We start from the raw sequence: 25,998 nt of genomic DNA, 5'->3' as shown, positions 1-25,998 counted from the left end.
TTTATCATTAAAGTATATGTCCTGCGTTAGTACAAGACTTTCATTCTAAGCTTGCACAATTCTTTCTCACATGCAGACACATAAAACATAACGCCAAGCAAAAACCTAGTAACCTTGTAACTTAGTAAGCCTATAGGTTTCACATTCTCACATACAGACACTTTATACATAATTCCAAGTTAAAACCTAGTAACCTAGTAAGCCTATAGGTTTTATATTTTTGTATATCTCAGTCACATCATTGTAAAGCCAATAATCTAATCTCAGTTTTAATCTGTGTAGACTGCGACTTTCCCTTCTCTATGTCTTTTGTCGAAAAAAAAATCATAAAAGTGACTGGCCAACAAGTCTAGCAAACCAGACAAGCTTCTAGCAAATCTCTGACTTTGAAGTTCTACATGGTTTGAAGCTCCGGGACTGACAGATGTCTCAAAGAAACAAATTAAAAGATGATATGTGAACAGTGTTCAGTGTGTTATCAGTGGGTGTTTCATTGATGATATTGCAGCTAAGAAGAATGGTTATAATTTGTAAAACAATGGGTTTCCATTAACAGTTTGCCTAGAAAGAGGTAAGTGGCCCCAAATATGAGTCTTCCATTTTAAAAAAAGAACAACATTTTACCTAATATTTTAAAGAACAAAAAAATATATAGTTGCAACAAAAAAATAGTTTTCAGCTTGAATGAAAATTAAGTCATCCTTTAAAGTGAATTAAAGAGAAACATTTTCTTTCTCAAAAGTATTATACATTGTTTCAGGGATCAGATGAAATAACTGAGAAATAGAAATATTATGTTAAATAGTTTTGTGCGATGAACAAAAAAGATGAAATATACTAATAATAATAATAATACTCCAGAGAGGACTGCATCTCGAAGTAGAACCGACTGCATAAATTATGTTCTAAGAAACAGGCCTTTTTTTTCTAAATGAAAGTTTAAAAATTTCTATTGTTTTTATCTCCGAATTTCTATCACCATATATTTATACACCACACATATTGAGTTTGTCATGATTAATCTACTTTATTAACTCTTCACACTGCTTTTATCACTTTTATCAAAATTGTCGAAAGCTGTTTTTTTTTTTTGTGCGCTTATTTTCATCATTTTGTTTTATTTTCTTTTTTAGACTTTTCTTGAAACAGAATGGAAGAAGACAATCAGTATTCCTATCATAAAGAACAACACTTTTACCAGCAACGTAGAATTTTATGTGATCTTGAAGATTCCAGAGGGGGGATCGCAGCTAGGGGACCCGAGCGTTACCAGGGTGACCATTATCGATGACGATGGTGAGGGCATCTTTATTTTCTTTGCCAGAGGGTGAAGTTTTAAGTATTAAACTCAAAGAGCAAAAAATGCCAAGAAAAAGTGCACAGCCCTCATCTTTTGTTTTTTTCTCACTAGAAATATAAGTTTCTTAAGATCAATCTTTACAGATCCTATCTTAGAGTTCATGTTGTGTGAAAAGTGCCTGATTTTGTGGTGCAAGTAAAATGCTGAAGTCCAAGGTTGAATAATTGGAGGAAATTAGCAATGCAGGTGACTTAAAACGGACGGAAGTGTGTTTTTTTTCTTCCATGAGATGTAGGTCGATGTATTTAAGTGTAAATTTAAAAGTTGCAAACCAAAGTATTTAGGACTTTGAGATAATCCTGAAAAGTCAGCAGAAAGTAGTTTACGTTAAGAGTGATAGTTTCTACTAAGTGTAGATTGGCAGATGATTGCGCAGAATATTTATGTCAAATTTAAAACTTCTGGTACAAAAAAAAAAATGATCCTTAAAAAGAAGGGGCTTGAGGTTGTTTTCTCATTTATCGTTGAATAGACAACTTTATAAACCTGTGTAAGCTGTTAGTTGGTAGGCTAAGGCTGTTTAAACTAGCAGCCTAAGGTTAGTGATTATCATAGCAGAATTCTAACCTATCTGCTTGAAAGCCAGGCCGTGTACTAAGGAAGACAGAACTCATCAAATATGTGCCGTGACTACTTTATCATAACACCTTCACATACCTGTTGTGACATTCTTTACAATGGTACCCCTTTTGTGCAATATTTTCTTAAGTAAGAGAATACCCTATTACAGGTATGTAACTAAAGCTGTTACCTCCCTGAACCAACCCCTCTCTCTCCCTCTCCCTCACATCCTCCTCCCCCCCCCCCCTCTTGCTTGGTAAACCAGCATCTATAGATTCTACACATGTCATTTTGTTCAGCCAGACAACAATTCTAACACATCCATCCCTGAAACATTAGGAGACAAACGAACCAATCGATTCAAACTATTTATCCTGTTTCTTGTATGATACCACTTCATGTCCGTCCTTCCCTCTCACAAGGTTTCATGTATCAATACATTATCTGATGTTTCCCTGTCATACATTTACACTGTGATATATTACCCATCCATCCATTTCACGCAGGGTAAACATGAACTATTTTTTTGTCGTCCTCGCTTGAAATTAAATTTGGAGCTGTAATATAGACACATTATATTTTACCCTGTGAAGGATCTTTAGATAGATGACTTTACTTTGAAATTGATGATAACAGTTAGAAAAGAAAAACAAAAATAGTAAGTCCTTAAAAAGGAATCACATTTTCCGAGAACTTTGCTTCATAGTATTTACCAAATGAAGGTTGGCACAAATTGAATCACGAATATGTTGTGCACTAGCTTGTAGTATAATTTTGCAGTGAAAGTAAGCTTTTGCTTTAAAAACTATATGACAAATGTTTCAACTTGTTATTAGGAGGCATCTCATTATCATGGCCAATATGCAACAATTGAAGGGAGAGCCGGATTTAAGAATGGGCAACGTGGGCAGTTGCCCATGGGCCTCCACAACAAGGGGCTTCCACATATTTCATGAAAAAAATATAAGATTTTGCAAGGGTCAAGTCTCAAAGTGTCTGGTCTGTAAATATATGTACTGTACTATATCCATGTTATGATTGCTCATTTGTACTGAGAGATGTGGTAGCAACATGTTAATTTGCATACGGTAAGGGTGGTAGCAACCTGTTCATTTGTACTGCGAGAGGTGGTAGCAACCTGTTTACTGGTACTGAAAATTGGGCAGGCAAACAGACTTACATACTGTAATGAAAATTCTTGAACATAAATTTACTTCAAAAATAATAATAATAATAATAATAATAAATGAACTTATAAAGCGCTAAAATCTACAAAGTATTCAATAGCGCTGTACAACCCTAATAGAACGCTAATAGCCCTAATAGAACGTACAACCCTAAAAATCACAAAATACTGCACCATTTTGATTTCTAAGCACCCTTAATTATTGAAAAAAAAAATCCATAGGTGAGAGGGACACCCCTTCCCCTTAGAACCCTCCCCCAGGACAGTGATCACTGGGGTGCTGTGGGCCTCAACTACTGAAGGTTGCCCATAGGCCTCCACATGTCTAAATACGGCCCTGATTGAAGGGCATATCCGACAGAAAGTTCATTCCTATTAACAAAAGGATGCATATCCATCTCCTTCCATATATCTCCTTCCCAAAGAGGGACATTTTCTATGGATATTTCTGAGCAAAGATGTTGATAAGTGTGTGCAAGACATATGAAATATGTAAAACAACTGTGTCATCTATAAAAAAACAATATGCGTTTAAACAGTAATAGTTTGATCAGATGAGTTTCTTCTCTGTCCACACTTCGCCGATTCTCACGTTAAGTCTGTTTCACGACACGTACTATAACGTAGATCGAAATGGAAATATTCCTTTTCTATTAATTTTCTATTTTTGACCAACTACTTTGCTTTCCATTTTCAGTATTTTTGATATAAAAAGCTTAATCTTGTTTTCTTAATTCTGTTTCTGTTTCTAATTCTGTCAAAATCTTAATTTTGCTTTTAGCGTAATTTTACAAATCAGGTACAGTCGTGGTTAATTAGAACCGATTTGTCGAGAAAAACAAATTGGTGAATGAATTCAAATCATCTTTTTGAATTTGGCCAACAATTGTACCGAATCTAGGATGTGTTTCTCCAAATATGATTGCAAGTTATTCAAACTAAGTTACCCTCGGAGATTTCTTCACTGGTCAGATAAAGTCAAAGGCGCAAATAATTTCAGAATATTTGTGGATCAGAAGCTTTTGTCCTATCCATAACAGTAATTGCAATTTGAAATTTCAAAATGAGACTTGATTGGTCAAGCTGATGAGAAACATTGTCACATGGTGTTATTGTTTGAATAGCGTCACAAAAGTTGTTAAGGATGCTTCAATCTGGCAGTTTTGGGAACGGGAGATTTAAAATTGTTACTTTGAAAAATGTCATCTCAAAACTTGATCAATTTTCGAAGACGCTTAATTTTTTTTTTTGCTAAGTAGTAGTCTAGTCACCTAGTAAGTTGTTCATTTCAAAAACTGTAGATAAATCATGAACGAAGTGAATGTTAAATTTGGTCACATGACGAAATTTATAGCTCAATTCTAATAATAGATCTAGCGATACCACGTCATATCGTGATCTTGACGGGGAGAAAGTGTTTATATCAAAAAACACATGGACACAGAGAATGTGAAAATTAAACATATTGATTCAACTCCATTCCACTTTACTTGTTCTGTTCCTGAGAATATAGAAGAAAAAACTTCAAATTTATTCAATTTATTCCAGAGATAGGCGTTGTGCCATTTAATCTGGGTCGTGGTTGACACTCGATGCATCAAGTTGCTTCTGTTTTCTTTTAAAAATGAAATGATTATATAATTATAGCATGTTTGTACCTTGCAAGTAAGGTTTCCTATCTTTCTTTCCTTTTTTTTCTTTTTTTTTCTCTCCCTCTCTTTCACTTTTTCAGTACGTAGAATAAAGTTTAGGATTTTTGACTATGGACTTTGACTATGACATAATTATGTAGATGAAAATGCGGCTTACAGTATTATAGGTTAGGCAAAGATCAATCAGCAGAGGCCATGTCCTACACATAGACTAAGACTTACAGTATATCTTCCTGCACTTGTCTTCCATTTATTGTACCTTTGCCCAAACCAGCCCTCTTACACCCCACCTCACCCCCCCCTCTCCCCCATTCCGTCCTCCTTTTCATGAAGTTTGTTCATATTCTAACCTAGTGCTTTGATTCAAGGGATTATAAAAATACACTAAAAATTCGTTTTTCGTTTGTTTGTTTTTTTACCATGAAGGATCCAAAAATTGTTTACGTTTTTCATGTAATGGCCCAATACAATATTGTTCCACATATCTAATTGTAATTCTGTAAACTCTACTGCTCTTGGGATGTGAAGTATGCATACATTGAAATCATGTAATACTCTTTTTGGAGTAAATTATTCACTTTTTTTATAAGTTTGAAATGTTAATTTGGAGGGTTTATCTCATCGATAAGATAGAAAAAACAAACAGTTATTTAGTCAAAGAATATTTTGAGAATGTAGCCAGTCATTCAGCAGATTGTATCGTGGGACTCTATTGATAGACGAGTGTCAAGTGAAAAATTTAAAATAGATTGTCAAATGTACCCAGCAATTATCCTGTGGACTAGAAAAGCAATGTATTAGTAGTGTATTAAATAAACTGAACCACATAAACAAACATGGATCTTAATTTTTAATTTCATTATTTTTATGATTACTTCTGCCATTAATAATTACCGTCCTTTGTCTTCACCACTTTTCCTCAGTTCCTGGTGAATTTTCGTTTGATAAATCTCACTATAACGTTGACAAGGAGAAGAGCACAGTGACAGCTACAGTAATACGTAGTCAAGGGAGCGATGGTACGGTAACACTCCAGTACACGACCATGTAAGTCAACAGCCCCCTACACAGGAGTGGCATGGCCAGGGGTTCAGGGGGGGGAACGTTCCCCATTTCCGTGAAAACCCCCGAACGTGCCAATTTTCATTTTTATATATAGTAGAAGTGTTCCTTTCCTGGGAACAAAGTATCCTATTTCCATTTTTTTGTATTCGACATTCAATATTTAATCACCCTTGCTACAGAGTAGTGTGTAGCTACATGTAAGTACTGCAGCTTTTCTTCGTGACACAGTGCCCTAGTAAACACTCGATTGGAGAAGCGAGCCCGTCCATCCAAGGGTCATGAAATAATCTATGTGATAGAGATGAATAGATGAATATAACTCCTTAAACTTTAAAATGCAAGGAAGTCACAAATTGCATCATATATAACTTCAGTTATTAGTAGGAAGTAGTTGGACAATATTCATGATTTCTCAGAGTAGGTTCACATATGTAATGGGATTCTCATCCACCTCAGGATCGAAACATCTAACGCAGGGATTCCCTAACTGGGGTGCATGAACCCCCAGGGGGTGTGTGATTCCATCTCAGGGGATTCGTGAGACGTTTCTGAAAGTCAAAACTAGAGTACTTTTTGTTGAACTAAAAATCTGATATATATATCATATAATTTAGTAATGTACAAAAGTTGTACCTATCGACAAACTCATCAATATTACACTATGAACTTGTTCTTTTAAGAAGCACCGTTATGCGTATTAAAGTATTATAATGACTCAGGCCGTGTCTTGAAAAGTTGGGGATTCGTGGAAAACTCTGACATCCACAGGGGTTCGTGGGGGGATAAACTTAGGGAAACCCTGATCTAACGTGTCCCTCTTGGTGACGGTATGACTTTTCTTGTTGCTATTTTTTTTTAACAGAGATGGAACTGCTATCGGTGGAACGATGATAGAAGATGGTGTGGACTACAAAGCAAGCTCCGGTGTTCTTTGCTTCAAACACCAAGAGACAACCAAAACAATAGAAGTTGAAGTCTCCAAAAATAAAGAGGTGAGATATAATCATTTTCTGAATATTAAAAATATCAGTTTCAGTTTTTGCAGGTGATTCTTGCAGCTGCTGCAGGTTTTTCGTTTTCATCTACTCCTTCAGCGAAAGATAAATCAGGGTCCCACCAGATTGTAAATAAAATTCAACACAAAAAAAAAAACACATCTCCTTGTAAGTGACTAGGTTAGCTTTAGGTTTACTGACAGATTGCTCAATTTGTAGCCAAACCAAATCTTTTCCTGTTTCATTTTGTTCTTTACCATATGTGTGAATTAAAAACAAAACTGGCAAATCTCATATGAGGTGCTCTGACTCTTATTTTTTAATATCTTCCCAACTCATTAAGGAAACTTCTGTCTAAACAAATCTTTGTCAGTCTACATCGGTGACGCAGGACGACGGGCGGCAATATTAACACATTTATGTCCACATTCTGTCTCTCTCTCCCTACGACACTGTGTTTTTATTAAAAAAAGCTAGCATACAGGAGTTCAAATTATTAGTTCTAAAGATGTGCACTGTATGCTGATCCAAATCACTTGCTCCCGGGCAGAAAAATGTTTAAACTGTTTTCACAGAGGTGTTAACAAATAAAGAAGCAGAGATTTTTTTCTTCCCCCTCAGGGGGCCCTCCAATATTTCACACTCGTTGTCATTGTTTCAACTTTAATTTCCCTGTTTTCCGTTTCCAAGATTGATGAAACATTCTCAAAAATGAATAGCTGACAATCCCTCACTTCATTAGCCTTGTTCGCGGTTAATTCATATCCTCATAAGCGTGTTGCATATTTGAAAGTCGTTAACCTTTCACAAGTGATACGAAGGACCCTAATTTATGTCATGAATTATTCATTTCCCTCTTTTCTTATGTTTATTCAACACTTTGCATTATCAGATAATACATCTCTCTCAGCAGTATTCACGGGTTCATTCCATTTATACAATCTCATTTGAGAGACATATGCAGAGTTTAACTTCTTCAAATAAGAACTAATTCTACATCTGAAAATTAAAAATAACTGAAAAAATCTGAGTAGATCCTAGACTAAACTTGACAGCATTTAATAAAATTGGAGTAGCAACAAATCAAAAAATGTTTTTTTGGTTTCATACCAAAAGAATCTTTGAGATGTCATGCAAGGAATCAATGTTGCTCCTTAGTTATGTTTAATTAGTTTTTAAGAAATGTTGGCGATTCGTGTGGAATTTCTATTTTTAACTACATATGGTATGAATGCAATTGCATTTGGTTGTGTTATTTAGTTCACTACATATGGTATGAATGCTATTGTATTTGGTTGTGTTACTGTAGTTAGTTTACTACATATGGTATGAATGCTATTGCATATGGTTGTGTTATTTAGTTTACTACATATGGTATGAATGCTATAGTATTTAGTTGTGTTATTTAGTTTACTACATATGGTATCAATACTATTGCATTTGGCTGGGTTAGTTTATTTTCATAAAAACGTGAAAACTTTTTGTGTCTTTGCAGTTATTTGTTTAAATACTAATTCTCTTCATATTGCTGTTGGAGATGTTCAAATATATTCTTCTGAGAAAGCCATCGATCTGCCATTGATTTTCATATCTAAAACAGTTGAAGATTAATTCCATATTTTTGCCCAGCTGTGAAATCCACAGACTGAGTTTTATCATCTGTGGCTCTTATATTAATATTGCAGTGTGGAATGCAATGCAGACAATCGAAATATTAAACGAAAAGGAAATAACTCTAAAAAAATTTTCGGATCCAAGAGATATTCTCATAGAAAACAAAAGATATCTTATGCATTAAATTACTTAAATTACAGGATGAAATTGAAGTAAGAACAAAGTATTCGACACTCTTCACAGCTATCTGCGGGATGTATTTCATCGCTCTGCAGTCCCAAAGGAAATCATTTATCACACTTGATCTGTTTTCTCCAAGCATGACCTTGAATACTAATGAAATGCGCTATCTTTGTTTGATTTTCAACAGCAAGCCAAAAATTTTGTAATATGTCTGAGGAATCCAAGCGTTGGAGCTTCACTCGGGGAAAACAGTGCTGCAGTCGTTAGTCTGACATCTGGTGAGTGGTTCTCAACGGTTTTGTCTCTGCCGAGATTTACAAATTGATGTTAACCCCTTGTGCGAATTCGTGGAATATCCGTGATTTCTTTTCTACCTCGTGGACAAAAACTATTATCCTAACACACTGTAGCATATGCAAACTGGAGCCTATACTGCAATTTTTGCAAATTTCTGTGATATTTTGTTTACCCCAGGCTCATTCCTGCTTGCTGAAGTTTTGTTTAAAAATGCATTAAAGGAAAAAAAAATGTGATCTGTGGATTGACAAGGGTTTATTGACCTTAATACAGATTAGATATTTTTAATCTTATTTATTGAGAATGAAAATATGGAAAATGAAACAAGGAATGAATGAGTCATTTTATGTTGTGATCAAACTTTTTGGGCAATCTCTGAAGAATTGACCTCCAAGAGTTAGGACAGGTGGTTTTTAGTATTTTGTATCCACTGCCATTGTTATCAATACATTCCAACCCCCTCCCTAACACACTCCCTAACCCCTCCCCCATCAAACTAATGCAAATACCAACAATATAGTGAGTTTAATTGCTTGGCAGCTAGATTTCTTTATGTATGCTGGCATATAATATGAAACTTAAATGAAACATGATCTCTGAGAGGTTAGATGATAAACTACAATCTTTCATACTTTGATCTGTGGTATATATAGTACAGTATTGTAAATGTTTAAATCAGATATGTTAAAGCATTTAACAGTACTTTTAACATTGCAGTTTTCATGGAGGGAAATACATTACTATGCTGTGCAAAGCCTGGTAAAAACAAATTTGGAAAGGATTTGGAAACTTCCACAAACTGATATGTCCCTGTCTGAATGTCACAGATTCACTGTTAAACTTGCATATATCAAATGCTAAAATTACAAATCAAAATGTTAAACTTATTACAATTTAGCATTCCAAAATGTCAACCATATTATGTGTCATATTACGTGTCAAATTTTAGGGAATATATGGTTATTTAATATATACAATCCAAAGAATTCCAAACTGTTATAGCTGCATAGTGATTTTGCCCAAGAATACTGTAGTACTCTCAACATCTTGAAATAGACAAAATTATGCCTAAAAAAACGGGAATTTATATGCAATTTTTATATGCTAATATTCTTCCCAGCATCTACACATGCCAAACAAGAATGTATAAAACTAATTAGGAAATTGAAAAAGTTAGGTTATTCACAAATGCAACGACCAATATGCACCAACCTCCCCATAACCCTTTTATCACATTTTGGTTTTCCGTGATTTGTTACCTACCTTCTGGAAAGATATCGGACTGTTGGATATATACATAAAAGGGGGGGGGGGAGGGGAACCTGTCACCCTCTGGGGAATAGGAAGATCTGACTACATTCATGAGCAAGGATTGATTTAGCATCACCACATACGTAAATTCTTAAAAATATCTCTTACTCCTGATTGCACCAGCAAAGCACCGTAAAGAAGGAAAATACCACAATAAAACAGCGGACACTCTCTGGCAATAAATCATGTCCTCTCAAATAGGGAGATGAAAATATCAAGACAGAAAAAAAAAAAAAAACCTGAGCGTTAGAGAGTAATTTTATGTTGAAATGGTAGAACTTTCTGGAATTTTTTTTGGAAAAGGTTGAAAACCTAATAGGTGTAAAACAGGTGACTTGCTTTATTTATTGAGAAGAAAAATAGGATTCTAATTTTATAAAATGTCAAATTAGGGAGTAAAAGGTTTCTCTCTCTTTTAGTTGATAGAGCAGCTTAAAATTGTTTACATGCTATATGTTTGGATACAATGTCTTATTCAGAGATATAACAAATATTTTGCAAGTTACAGTTTAAATGTCAGATTTACCTGTAATTAATCCTAACTAGTGTAAAGTGAAGATTATTTTAATTGATTAATAAATCTTTCCAAATATTTTTTAACTCTGACTTCCAAAATAATACTTATCAACTACTGAGTGTATTAAAATGAGAAATTGAGTGAGGGGAAAAAAAAAGGTTATGAAAAGTGAACAACATTAAAATTCTGAACATTAGACTCCCCCGCCCTTGAACTCAATTGTTGATGTTACACGACGGATGATCAGGTTACGTCGCCGAGATCCAGGTGTTGATATATTCTGAAATAGATGTATAAAGGGACTGTTATTGATCCATCCCTCGCTCCGCGTAGGTGTGATGGTACCCTCGGGCTTTTACATTTAAAGTAAAGCATCATAATACTGTGCGTTCTCTCATCAGGTAATCTCTCATCCTTGCAGGGAAGGTATGAATAAAATTTTGGCCTTGAAATTTTGAAATCTAACAACATGAGTGTCGAAAAATATGAAAGCAGAGTCTGCAGACAGAAACTATAAATGTTAATAGAGACTCGCAATTTCCAATCATTATTTTGCTATTTCTTCATGCATGTTGAGCTGATTGTCTTTCTTTGATTATTATTGAGTTTGGTTGAAGAGTAGACTGGGGATTCAAGTTAATACTTGAAACAATGTCCCCTGTGAGGTCCATTAAGCTTCGCTATTCAGCCAGAAAGTCTCACTTGGCAATAAGTGTTATTGTTGAGTTTCTTCTGCTAAGAGAGCAGGCTAGACATTGGCCTACTGCTTGTGTTTGGTTGGATAAACAACAGAGAGTTTGAAACATCCTTTTGTGGCAATATGTGCCACAAACTACAGAAAATAATAGAGAAAATTCAGGGCAAAAACCAAGTCAGATATTTTAATATTTTTTGCTAACCAAAATCCTCTGGGAAAAAACCATCTTGCATTCATGTATTAGCCCTAATATGATCCCAAATGTTGCTAACCTGACAAAAAAAAGTTGAACAGAATAATTGTTCATTGTCTTTTGCCTCTTTTACGCCGCCGTTGAGGGTACCTTTAGTTTTGTGATTTTTTGATAAACGCTCCATTTTACAAGTTCTATTATACTCTGATATCTTCATCAGATGAGCTCAACGACAGAGTGGCCTACATCCTCGGTGACGATGATGAGGAGGACGAATCCTGGAGCGATCAAATTAGAAAGTAAGTCCATGTCGTGACCTTCGTAACACGACGTTGGTGTCACGTGACTGGTCACGATGACCATCAGATTTTGGTCTGCACCATCAAATTATTGCTGGCATTTGGGAAACTGTCTCTCATCGGGGTTTGCAGTTCGTTCGTATTGAATTGTTTGATGTGGCTTGCAACGGAGATGTCTATAAACGAGTAACATTTGCATAAATAGGAACCAGGTTTGGTTTATTCTTCTAATACTTATGCTCCTGCCTCTCACCACCTCCTCCTCCTCCTCCTCCTCCTCCTCCTCCTCCTCCTCCTCCTCCTCCTCCTCCTCCTCCTCCTCCTCCTCCTCCTCCTCCTCCTCCTCCTCCTCCTCCTCCTCCTCCTCCTCCTCCTCCTCCTCCTCCTCCTCCTCTCTCCTCTCTCCTCCTCCTCACTCTCCTCCTCCTCCTCCTCCCCTCCTCCTCCCCCTTCTCCTCCCTCTCCTCCTCCCCCCTCCTCCTACTCTTCAGTTCACAGTGCACTTTAAATTAGTACCAGTTTCAGGCTACCAGGACTGGTAAAGTAATCCCTTTTAAAAGCAATTCCTCAATCAATGTTAATAGGAATCACATGGCAATGTAGCCTTTAGCCGTGGCTTACCAACAATTTGCCGAGTACTTGAAACGTGAGCCAGTAGCTTTACATGTTTGTCGTTAATGGTTGATTAACTTCATAAAATTTGCATAAATGCCACATTTCGGCCACTCAAATGTCCATCCATTCACTCCAAAATATCTGTTGGAAGTGTTCTTGTATCTTAAGGATATGGATGGGAAGAAAGTTTGTTATTTTATTCGTGGAAATGCACTTTTCATGAGATTACCCTTAAATTTGAAAAACAGAAAAGAAAAAAAAAGACATAGATGATGTAGTTTACATCTAAAGTACATCTAAAGTACCTGTTCAAACCTAAAGTTGACTGAATTTTCAATCGACATTATTCTGCATAAAGGAAAAAAACCTTATTGGTTTTGTTATTGTTTCCATTGAGGTATAAAATACTGAAATTCATTCATTTCATTGCAAAAGTTGCCTTGAGCAATAATTAGTTAGTTTTAATCTGACAAACCAAATAAAGTAAGTACTTTTGTTTTCTTTTAAATTTGAAACATTTACATGTAACTTTGGAAAAGTGTTGCCAATAATAATAATAATGTTCATGTCACTCAGTCACTCAGTCAAATGAGAATTAAATTTTATATACAACAAAGAAAAGTCAGGGACAAAATTTATACATTTAGCCATCAATGATGTTACAATAAAATTTACACTGCACTTTTTGAGCTAAAAACTCAATTAATTCCAGTGTTTTTTAACCTCGGCAACGACGGAAGATATGAATCTGGGATTTAGACTGATAAATTGCTTTTTTAACTTTTCTCATTTTTTTTTGTTTTTCATGAAATTTTTACATTAATATTCTCCCGAGGAACATGATTCCATCTGTGTGGATTTATATCCAAGCATGAAAAACTAAAAATACTAACATTAAAGATAATGCCAATATTGTGAATTATGCATAACCAAGATAAACGTAGATCTATAACAACCAGCAATCTCTTCGAAATCTTCCGTAAAAATCTGCCACATATAATTAGCCATCGAAGGAAGAAGAAAGTGGAGAGTCTGTATGTGCTCTACGATTCATTCATGTACAATGAGGAGTCACATGAATGCCTTCTCTCCTCATCGGTTCAAGTAACGCGTTGAAAAGCAATCAATCGTACAAATCTCACGGAAGCCCATCGTGAAGTGCGATAGTGAGGTAGGATTAGCCATGGATGGAGTAGTTGAGATCTGTAAATGCTCCATGATTCCTGGCAATCATGCTCTTTTGCATTCCTGTAAGACTCAGGTTGCCGTCAAAGCTGACATGTTTAGACCAAAACATTGATCTTTATAATCTCCCATTACAAAATGTAAATCTCATCTGCAATGAAGATGAATGAAGTTACTGTACGTGTGAACAATGGTCAAAATTAAGAGATTAACAGTGTAAGGATTAGTTGACTAATTCTCATTTTCTTTTTCTAGTGCTATGACTGTCGGAGGAGACTTCGATGAGAATGGCCAACCAATTAAACCAGCTGCAATCGACTGTATTATGCATTTCGTGGCATTCTTTTGGAAAGTCCTTTTTTCTCTGATACCACCAAAGTAAGTGTTTGTGTGGGGTTTTTGGTATTTGTGTGTGTTTGTGTCTGTATTTAAATTTGTGTGTTTCTGATTTGTGCCTGTATTCATGTGTGTCTGAATTGGTATGTGTATTTTTGTGTGTCTGTATTTGTATGTATGTGTGTGTATGTATTTGTATGTGAATTTTGTGTATGGGTGTGTTTGTCTGAATTGGTATGCGTATTTTGTGTGTCTGTATTTGTATGTGTGTGTATGTATTTGTATGTGAATTTTATGTATGCGTGTGTTTGTATGTGTGTGCATGCGCACATGTGTCTGTTTTTTGTGTGTCTGTATTTGTATGTGTGTGTATGTATTTGTATGTGAATTTTGTGTATGCGTGTGTTTGTATGTGTGTGCGTGCACGTATGTGTCTGTATTTGTATGTGTGTGTATGTGTTTGTATGTGAATTTTGTGTATATGGGTGTTTGTATGTATGTGCGTGCACGTATGTGTCTGTTTTTTGTGTGTATTTCTTTGGGTCTGTTTGTATGTGTGTATTTATGGTTTTCGGTTTGCATTTGTATTATTTCATCTTTTTTTACTTTGGTTGGTTGTAGGCTTTGTTAAAATTTGGGTAATGCTTTCACGAAAACCAAAGAATCACATTCCAGACAACCCTTGTTGTTGAGTTTCTCTGTTGTCAATATTTCTTCATCTACACCTTAACCAACCTCAGCGAATCTCTCACCCGCGTGGCTTTCTCCCAGGATCTCTTAAGTGCTAGCAGGAATTGTGGCGTGAAGGCAATTTAATCAGTGACTTCATTAAGGCGTTCAATATCCTGTTCTCGCTTCACGGAGACGACGTCTCGGTCATAAGCCTAGCATGTGCAATTATTCATACATGTTTAATTCATACACAGTCTTTCAGCTTAACCTAGTAGTCACCCATATTACCGAGGGTACTGCAAAAATGTCGGGGAAAGGAGAAGTCAGAAATTCAATACTTTAAGAGGTTCTCTATTTCCGTCACGAGACGTTTCACGAAATGATAGAGGCTGATGTCATTGAACAAAAATTGAACTTATTGAACTCACAATGTTCATGATAAAATTGACATTAAAAGCAAGGAAATTGGGGGGAAAAAAACTTGGAAAGTTGTCAAACTTGGGTTTGTCTACGAGGAGTGATGGAATTTCATCTTGTTTGTGATTAATAACAATACTGGGGACAAATGCCTACTCAAACTTTTAAGAGTATGCCATAAATTGTGGAAGAGGTATCAAAAGCAAGTTGCTCCTTCTATAAAAGCAGTGCGGCCATTTTAGCGTATCCACCGCCATAGTAGAGGGGAATTTAATATGTGAAAGGCTCTACGTTTAAAATGGGGCAAATTAGTTCACTTTTACTCATAAACTTCAACATTCATGGTATGAAAAGATTAAAAATAATTTTGTTTGTGAATGAGTATCGTAGAAAATGTTACAATGTGTGAGACTTGCAAAAATGCATTTTTTTTATTTTATGGGACTGCCAGTATGAACTATAGACGTCAACAACTAAACGTATCATGCTATGATTAATATACAATATGATTAATAAACAATACAAAATAATATTAAATACTTACAATACAATACAATAATTAATTAATAACTTAATAATTAAAAAAAAATTAATAATTCAACAATACAACAATATTGAATAATTAATATACAATATGATTAATACACAAAGTCAATCTGAATATATTAAAACATTTGTTTTACCTCGTTTGTATAGGATCACTTTGATTAGATACACTCTAAAGACTGGTGTAATATCACATTCTTCATAAAATTTCATTCCCTTAGTTTCCAATTTTTGCCTTATGTTTGCTTCTTGATAAATGATGTTGGCTTTTCTCTTTTATTTATAGAAAACTTTATGGTGGATGGCCTGCATTCGTCATATCCATCATAGCCATCGGTGTTCTTATTTTACTAGTGCAAGAGGTAAGTCCTTTTACAAAACACCATTCATGTTTTTTCCTTTGAAGATACAACAAAACACAAAGTAACATAAGCATTGTTTCATTTCACCTCATGCGTGAAAAATGATAATAACAATATTTCATTAAAATGTCAAGAAATAATAGAAATTGCAAATAGCTTGCTAGGACACAGCGTGATGCTCCAATTGTAATGCCAAAAAGCCATATTCTCTCGATGTTGAATTCATTTTCCTTCAAGTGAATTGTGTCTCAATTAAGTCAAACAATGAGGTAATTCTTAAAACAGCTTGCTGTATAAACTAAGTGAGTCTCTTTATTTAATTAAAAAGTGATCAATAAGGCATAAGCACTTTTAATGATAGAATTTTTTTCATGATATTTTGTAGTAGCTTAGGAAAAAAGAAAACCATTCATGTTCGGATAGCTATTCTGGTTTTCAAGATAATCACCTATAAAATAAGCTAAATCTCTGGATTGCTCCTTTAAGGCTAATTAATTATGTTGTCAGCTCGTTAAGGTGCAGGGTCTAAGTCTCAATGTCAATCCAATGTTTAAACAATATTGGTGTGTGCGTGGGTGGGTGTGTGCGACTCCTAAACGGCTGGACCAATTTTCTTCAAACTTGGTGGAAAGGTAGCCCAGGGTGAACCCTTGTGTTTCGCAGACCCCCCTTCCCCGGAACCAAAGGTCAATTTATTTTTTTATTTTTTTTTATTTAATCTTTTGGTCCAAAATTGCCTATCATTGACTGTATTCTATTCTCTTGGTCCACAGCTTGGTTACTTACTAGCGTGTGTTTTATACATTGAGCCTGCTGTTGCGGGAATCACAATTGTTGCCTTAGGTACAAGTGTACCAGATATGTTTGCGAGTAGGACTGCGGCCATACAAGACCAGAATGCTGATGCTGCCATCGGCAACATAACAGGTAGGATCACCATTAACACAAGAGCACAAAATCTCAATTCTTTTAAGGCAGTTCGCTTTAAATTCATTGCTTGATTTATTTTCCCTTTCTCTATTTTTGCATTGAATTTGCTGCAGTTTGGCTGTATCATACATAGGTTAACCATATGTCCAGAGTTTCCATCAGGATATGTCTTCATTAAGTTTCATCAGCATTTGATTGGAATTTTTAGGCTGTTGCCCAAAATTATAAAAAAAATTATAATTAATTAATAATTAATAATAGTATTGGGAATACTTCTTTGACCATCCAGCTAGTCCAATCTGATCCCAGTTGGTGGCAAATTGTCAAATTCTAGCAGCCTTACTTCAAGCATTGTATTATTTCATATTTAACCATTCAGATTGAATTGTAACATGTACAGTATATACTAGATTGAGCATCTAACTACAATACCGATTACATTTTCATTAAGGTACCCTTTAAATATTGATATTTGTGTTCCAACAAGGAGGGAGGGGGGGGGGGGTAGGGGAACCCTTAACTTAGACCTCTCCTCATCCCCTAGACCATGGCAAGTTTGTCCCCTTTTCTTCACATAAAATATGGTAACCTTAAACCATACAAGACAATTTTTTATTTGCCAATGAAAAGGAATGATGTGCTTTTATAGTAAATCATGATTCTAACTTTGTTTGTTTCCATACTTCTGTCCTCTTTTACTGCATTAGGTAGCAATAGTGTCAATGTTTTCCTTGGCCTGGGATTACCCTGGGTGATTACCGTCACTGTACGCAGCTTCACTGGCGGAAAGTTAACGTTGAAAACCACAAATCTCGACCTAGCGGTGGTTCTATTTACGACCTTTGGAACGGTCTGCATCTTCTTACTGATACTCAGAAGAAAGGTGGGTTATAATTCATCGACTCGAATGCTCAAAATATATAATATAATATTAATATAATATACAATATAATATTACAGTTAATTTCACAATAACCGCAGGTACGAGCGTATCCGCGAATTTGCATAATTTTAAATTTCCCTAATTCCAGAGTTGTAACAAAGTCAATGACAGTTAAAAGGTCAATTATAGCCAATAATTTTTTGAACACAGTGGAGTCATTGACTCCAGTCACTTGTATCATCTCTATTGGGTAATATACGTTAAGAAGAATGGGCTCTCCACCCACATTATATTGTGATATTCCCTTTTTTCATTTTTTTTTATATTTTTTTTTATCAAACTGGGTTCGTGGGAAGCATTGCTCATGTCCTCAAGAAGTTTATATTCCTGATTTGGTGATTCTGATGTTTCTGTTTATATGATTTGTGAACAACCAATTAAAAAAAAAAAGATGGAAAGGAGATACAAGCGTTCCCCCATCATTTTATTCTCTCCCTAACATTCCATGCATTTTCGATGTTCGGTACAGAAGTTTTACTTTCTAATCATAGCTTGCACAGAAATTGTACAGCATGTATATATGGAAAGGTAGAAACTATGCATAACAATTTTCAGCAGCGGTCGGTTAAAATGATACTTTAATTTTGGATTTTTTTTTCTCTCATGCAGGTCATTGGCGGTGAACTCGGTGGACCCAAGATCCCTAAGATTGCATCAGGTTTATTCCTGGTTTTTCTCTGGTTAATCTATGTGTTAATCTGCTCCCTGAGAGCATATGAGATAATCTGAGTAAAAAGATGCATAAAAATTTACATAATTTATGCGGAATTTCTCTCATCTCTGAGATTCAATCGGAAGCAGTTAACAGTCCAGATGTATCACCAAAAGATTCTTGGATACGATCGGAATTCTCAGTCAAAAGAGAAAGTAGGGAGACTGTTGCCATGGTAACATGTCAATTCATTCTTAATCCCAGTTGGTCAATTCAAAATACCTGTTGAGAAAATCAGCCAACCCGAGTTCATTCTGCAGTTCTACTGGATTATATAAGCATGGATATACGTGTACACTATCCACATACAATTTCATTCCAACCTTTCAAATTGGCTTGTTTGTTCTCAATTTTTTTTTTTTCCTTCTTATTTTTCTTATTTTCTTAATTGGCTTTTTTAATCTTGAGACAACTTGACATTACCATAGCAGCTTATTAGCAAGAATTTTGCATATTTAATGTGTAGAAACCGTAAGCTTTAATATAGTTATCCCTTTGAAGGGAAGGAGGGACGGAATGAAGATATATCTATGAAATAATACAATAAACCTTGCTCACTTTGATCATGATGTTTGCCTGCCACGGTTGTATTCTCATGAGCATGGCTTGCTGACATTCTTTCCTAAAGGGTTTTGAGAAGGTTCATAAACTATAATTAATGAGTTGCGCACAATATCTGCATGTTATTGTTTCACAGTGTGTTGACTCGGGATATAATAACAACAGCATAACCAATTTCAGTATAATTATGAAAAAATCAATTATTTGTTTTTGCACCTAATTATGTGTGTGTTTACAAAAAAAGTCACCTTGAATGCATATAGTTTTCATTTATTTTTCTTTAATAATTGTGAGACATAAAGAGAACAGAATTATTTGCTTCTGAGTAGGCATCACCACACGGTGAACATATAAACGATATTTATATCAACATGTAAAATGTCAGAAATTATGTCTAACTTTATACATTTTTAATCGATATTATACCCCTGTCAATGGAGATATTTCTAGTTTCTGGACCTAGAGCTGTTGCGAGACAGTTAGTTGGAGGACGTTCAAAATTTCAAAATGCCTGCAATGGTACTATGATGTTGTAGTTTGGAGTGGTCTGACATATCTCGTATCATATGCATTTAGAATTATCTCTAAAGGGTTATGAAACCCTCAGGACCAATGCACATCTACATCTTACTATAATGTGATCTTTGCCGCTGTCATTTGATGCATTTTCTTTTTCTATTCTCTGCTTCTTCACGGGTTTAACACCTCCATACATTTATGTTAGAGCTCACTGTAAAGCTGGGTTCGGATTTATTTCTGCTACAATCTTGTGGTACCATGTACTCCACCATGACATAGAATTGATGTGGTTCCCCCCCCCGAGAACAAACGTAATCAGATACTTAAGTGCACCAATATTACACCGAGGAATAGATGATGATTCCTAGTTATCTAAATATGTAAACTATATGCAAATGGAAAAAACTAAAATAAAACAAATGCATGAATTTAAATGTGTGGGACACAAAATTTTCTGTACTGGAAGAAGCAGTCAGTTTGTAATAACTTACTTTTGTTAGTTTCATACAGTGAGACATATTAACCGTATAGTTTATCCCAATTATATGCGAGTATTTACTCGACGAGAATGGTACGAGTAAACAGCTTTATTTAATAATGCTTTGCGATACTCAATAATATATACTTTGGGAGAAAAACTTTTTCATCATATTCAGACGCACACAGCAAATGTCCAAACTTAAAGGCATTGAAGACTCGCCCCAAACTGCGTGCGGCCATCTGAAAAAGTTTCTGTTGCTTGCAAGTGACATTTTGTTTGTGTCGCTACAAAATGCAGACAGTAATGAAACGTTATACATTAATTGTTATCTTTAGCTGGACCTGAGATGTCCATCGCTGCAATATACACTGTGTTGTGGGTATTGACCGCAGCTGTATGTACTGACTGTACACTAGTGTCTAATTACCGACGGTAGCAAGCTGTGTGTGTATTTTCTGGGATCAGTGGTGGTGTTTAAACACTTCTGTTACACCTCATTCGAAACTAGGTCAAATTACCGGCATTAGACGTTTCTTTTTGCGCGAGCCTTCACACCCTTTAAGACTTTTTTTTATCATGGTGAACTCCTTGAATTATGTTCACATTGCACACACGTCCAATGCGTAGCCGCATATGTTTGCAAGACCGTAACTAGGATCAACAAAACAAATAAACAAAAGGGAACAGATTATCATTTTCATTATATTAAGAATTCTGCCCTCATTTCTTACCAAAATTGGAATTATTTCTGTGTTTTAATACAAAATCACCTTGAAGGCATACTTTTTAAGTTTTTTCTTTTTATGATACATTTTTTCCTTGCCACAATTTGTTGGCATAAAAGAAAGAGAGAAAAAAAGAAAGAGGTGTCTGACTGAAACGACTTTAGTGCTAATGTTTCTCATCAATGTCGTCTTTCAAAATGTTGTTTGCTTGTGATAAACAGCTTTGTCTACCAATTGTTGGACCTCCTTATATGTTACCCTATGGTAATCTCTTTGCTTAATAGGCAGACCGTGGCTAGTACCTCTTTAGCTATGATGTGTACATAGAACGAAAAGATAAACCAACAATTAAACAGTTTTGCATTGATAATAACATCTAGCAAACGTTAACAGGTATTTAAGCTACATCCCATAATGCTTGAACAACTTCTGCAAAATAAAATATGAAGGTTATCCTTGTTATTCATAAAAAAAATTGTCTCATCCATAAGAAACAGAGATATTTCAAGACATGTATATTGTAAAATATAGTAGAGCAATAAAATGTAACTATTAAAAAGCTAAAAAAAATTAACCAAATTTTTGTTGCTAGGGACACTCTACATATAGGTCGCTACATATAAATAACAGTAAAATGTGTTAGGTTACTATGTATGGTGTCTAGGACCTACAATTATAAGTGTGACATTTTATCAGCCAAATACACAAAAAGGAATTCTCTTTGCACTTCTAAAAATATTTTTAAATGAAAACATGATAAATATAACTGAATAAATATTTGAAGGAATAGAGTGACACAGTTTGAGAGACTGTGCCTCTTAGGTTTGAAAATGATCTTCTTTCTGTGTCCTCTGTTTTTAATTTTTAAAATTTTTTCCGATTTTTTTCTTGGTGAAAATACAGCGAAAGATTTATTAATAGTCTTAGTTATACATTCCATAGGATTACCTGATCTAGTCTATTTTTACACCTCACTTTAAGCTGCCTCTTTTCTGTTTTTTTCTTATTATCTTTCTTTTCATTCTTGCTTTCCGTTTTGTGAAATTTCTTTATCGATAGTTTTATGCTATGCTTCTAGAAATGTTTTGCCAATTTCCTTTAACATTCCCTGTCATTTTTTCAAAAGTATGACAAGTACAATAATTGTATTATTGTTGCCAGATGGAAAATATCCATCAGAAGGGTAGAGACCAAAAAAAATAATAATAAATCAATAAATGTACTAACATCCAGATCTTTTACAAATGATGACCTCCTGAATAAAGAAAGTGTTTGAAACGGAAAATGCTTCACTCTCAAACTTGAATTGTAACTTTTGTTTTTAAAATTGAAGCCGGGCGTAATTATATTGGCCAAAAAAACAAAACATTAATTTACTAAAAATCTTGAAAAGTTACAAAATTTTCAAAGTGGTTTAACAATAATAATGATCATGTGGTTCGATATAATTGCTCCCGGGGAGAATTATGTGTAAAAGCTGATTCCTGATTTCCTAGCCTTGTTTTATTTGTTCTTTGCAAATACAGTTCAGTTTATGAACCATTTAAAAAATAATTATCGATTATGTACACCAAGGTTTGTCTCATTTGTGTATCACCATTGAAATATGATCATCTTTTTTCATTTTTTTTTATTTACAATAATAAGTGTGATGAAGTTATTAAAGCTTTAGATATAATATAACAGGAGATGGGATCTCATCTCCTTTATTTCTGTTTGTACTATTTTTTTTAATGTAAATCATCATCATCATTATTAAGCGATTTGGCTTATGCATCTATAACCTTAACTGATATTTATGATATATATTCACTTCCGAATTCTGCTGTTTGACACAGTAAACCGCTATGTGCTTTAACATTTATTATCTAACATGTTGATTAAGAGAATCCCTGAAGATTTTTTTGTTGTCGTCTCGGTTATAATGGCTCTCGAAGGAAAATAATGCTTTTCCGAAAACTCTGTAAAAAATAATTCAAATTTGAAATCTGATTCCTGTAATACCAACTGCTATATCACTGCTAGTCATAATGTAAAATACATTATGACTTTGAGGCGCTGGAGATTAGCACCCAACAGGGTGACGGCAAAGGAGATTGAAGACAAATCTAATCTGGCATGGGGGTTGGGGAGAGATTAGGGACGATGCTAATCTGGCATGGGGAGGGGGGGGGGAGAGATTAGAGACGATGCTAATCTGGCATTCCTGTTGATATGTAATAATAATCCGCATGAACAAAATAATGAAATCATGTCCAAAGTGAAGAAATTTACGACATAAATGTCTGACTTATTTTAATAGTAGTGAATAAATACATAGTTATTGAAACATTTCAAGGTCTGAATATTCAAAAAGGCACTTTACAGTATGGGTGCATGCATGTTTTTCATCTACCCCTCACTGTTGAGTCCATCTGCCCAAAATTGCATTTGTTTTTGTGATTGTTCAAATATTCAGAAACTGGCACTATTTTTTGTTTTTTTTTCTCCACATTTTTCATTTGAAATAAAAAATAATTCTGTAAAGGCATAAATGTACATAGATGAACAGTTAGTCTTTGATATGTTTCGCACTATGCATTATTCCATCAATTTTAGTTAAATATAGATTGGAAGGGTAGAGAGCTGCTAGCTGATAGTTCTACATAGTAGTGTGCAATGTTTAGTCTTGCAAGAGCTTTTATCTAAAACATCTCTTTCTCATATTTCTTCTCTAAATATTTTGAAATTTGACAAAGTATTTATTGCACTCTTTATCTTTGCATTTCTTGACTTTTCATTTGAAATTTACTTTATTGTTATTTGATCTCTCCTCAATATTTTTTTTCCTCCTTTTGAAGATCTACTTAATATTCAAGCATTCTTTTATTGTTTGTAAAGAGAGAGTTAAAAACATTGTATATTATTATTATTGTATGATATTTAAATAAGATAGTATTGTTTATACAGAAAGAAAAGCAGTTGTGTAAAATCCTGAGTGGAAAAAAAAAAGTTGTATCCTTCTTCCAAAAATCTTTTTCTATTTCACATTTTACTCTGAATTTACTGAAAATATATAGCATCTGTATTAGAAATATGTAACCATATGTTTAAAGAAGAAAATGCAATTGCATGAACAGACTAATTTAAGTTTGATGTAACATTGCTAACTTAATTACTTAAGTCATAATATCTCTAAACAGTATTTCATTGTAACATGGATGGTGGAACATAAGTCTTGTTTACAAGCCATTTAAGTATTTCTAGGCCTATACATATGTCTTTTAAAGGGTGACTTTAAGCTGAATTCTAATCTTGATGGAATGCCACTTTAATGCTTCAGAGATGGTTGACATCAGCTCCTCATTACAGGCCTAAATGATCCATTGTTCTTATTAATTCTAATAACTCAACTCAAACATGTGAGCTTTTAATTTCAAATCAACTACAGAGCACCCTTAGATGACACACAACACCATTTGTCCTTTAACAAGGTTGTTTTGTATTGCATTCTGGGAATTGACCTGTTGGTCTGGGTATTATACTGTATAGTCTCGTCACAATAATGGAGAACACTTCTTTAAAGGTATGCTGTATTGGCCCTAAATATGCTAGATATTCAAATATGGTCACCTTTGGTCAAAATTCTTAAACAGTTTTTGTTACAACCTTGGGAGGAAATTTTCCTCACTGGGACATTCAGTCATCTTGTGTGTTCCTTAAAAATTGTCTGAGAACAGTTTGGAGAGTGAAGACCTCAAGGAAAGTACTTTTTGAAAACTTTTAGCAAATATAACATGCTATAATTTGGGGGCCTATACTGACTACGTTTAAAGGGACATTTCTGAAAATTTGCAAGTGGTATAGAATTCCAACCTGGATTGGTAGCAGTGTTTTTAGGCAGTCAACAACATCTCAAATTTTAGTTTGTACCAAAAGTCATCCTTTATGGTTTCAAATCTTGCTCTGTGTGAGCTGCATATGGGCTGAGGACACCGAATATTGAAATGGAATTGAACCCACATAGCTACACGAGACTCATGTTTGATATACTTTGGGTCCAAATTTACGATATTTTATCAAATAGCACTTTTGAAAATATTTGAATGATTTTCTGCACAAAGTACTAAAATATGGCTTAATCTAGAGATACCTGAAGGATATTCATCAAAACTAAAATTGAAAGTTTTGTTTAATATTTTGATGTTCCGCACTTTACAAACAATTCTTTTAATTAGTTTGCAGCAATTTATTTAACTTGCTGCACAATTAATATCATTCATTATTCAATTTTAAATATTGCTGGTTCAGATAATTGCTACTGTGATGTAGCGTATGGGCAGTGAGTGTACCAAATTTTAATGTCTCTTTGCAAGCTGGGTATGGGACCATTTCTTCCTTTGACTAGATTTCAAGTATATGATGGCATGCATGCCCCAAGCTTTCAGCTCAATCTCTAACTCCCCATCACTAGAAACAATATGAATTTAGCTTCTGGCAACAACAAGAAAAGGAAAATCTTTTCACCTTTAGAGTTTATAACAGTTATTTTCAATCATAAGTGTCTAAATCAATAATCCATAAAACTTTTTGTGTTTATTCAAAATACTTGTGAGGTTCCAAAGTTTTGTTCCTCCAAAAAAAAAAGAGTAGTAGTTTAGTAAAAGACAGAGGCCTACTCTGAGGTAACAAACTTTATAATCTACTCATTCCACCTTTTTGATTACTATTTAACTGCTTATCAAACTAACCCTTATATTGTAAACTTGATTCATTCCATTTTAACTTTTATTTCTTGGTTGGGGATTGGGTAAGGCTTTTTTCATTCTATGATTCTTTCTTTCTTTGCTATGAAATTCTAAAAGAAATATCTTGTGAAACTTGTAGAAATTGAAGGAGTTGAATTATCACGAAAATGTTGGCTACTTTATTCAAAATGATGAAATATAGAAGGAGCAGGCTTGGAGACATTATTCAGTGCGGGAAGTAAACGATCTTCTTGCAATTTTCTCAGATATAAATGTGGTCATACAAGTCAGAAGTAATGTACTATCGGCAATAACTAAATAAAGAGCAAATCGATTA

General features: G+C 34.5%; 1 protein-coding gene across 9 annotated transcripts in view; it reads left to right on the top strand.

Moving 5' to 3' along the window:
- LOC139978326 (sodium/calcium exchanger 3-like) overlaps window positions 1-25,998 on the top strand; it is a 121,296-nt gene extending 95,298 nt beyond the window's left edge. For all 9 annotated transcript variants that reach the window (XM_071988424.1, XM_071988421.1, XM_071988423.1 and 6 more), the window contains 10 exons: window positions 1,134-1,296; window positions 5,683-5,806; window positions 6,687-6,816; window positions 8,804-8,894; window positions 11,852-11,930; window positions 13,986-14,108; window positions 15,988-16,063; window positions 16,837-16,990; window positions 17,701-17,876; window positions 18,546-25,998. In XM_071988424.1, the coding sequence (XP_071844525.1) occupies window positions 1,134-1,296; window positions 5,683-5,806; window positions 6,687-6,816; window positions 8,804-8,894; window positions 11,852-11,930; window positions 13,986-14,108; window positions 15,988-16,063; window positions 16,837-16,990; window positions 17,701-17,876; window positions 18,546-18,665 (1,236 nt within the window). In that variant the 3' untranslated portion in view covers window positions 18,666-25,998. The remainder of the gene's footprint in view (window positions 1-1,133; window positions 1,297-5,682; window positions 5,807-6,686; window positions 6,817-8,803; window positions 8,895-11,851; window positions 11,931-13,985; window positions 14,109-15,987; window positions 16,064-16,836; window positions 16,991-17,700; window positions 17,877-18,545) is intronic.

The sequence above is a fragment of the Apostichopus japonicus genome, chromosome 13 (genome assembly GCF_037975245.1).
Source record: "Apostichopus japonicus isolate 1M-3 chromosome 13, ASM3797524v1, whole genome shotgun sequence".
NCBI classification, from domain to species: Eukaryota; Metazoa; Echinodermata; class Holothuroidea; order Aspidochirotida; family Stichopodidae; genus Apostichopus; species Apostichopus japonicus.
The sequence above is the reverse complement of the archived record's forward strand: the minus strand, read 5'-3'. Positions and strand labels throughout refer to the sequence as shown.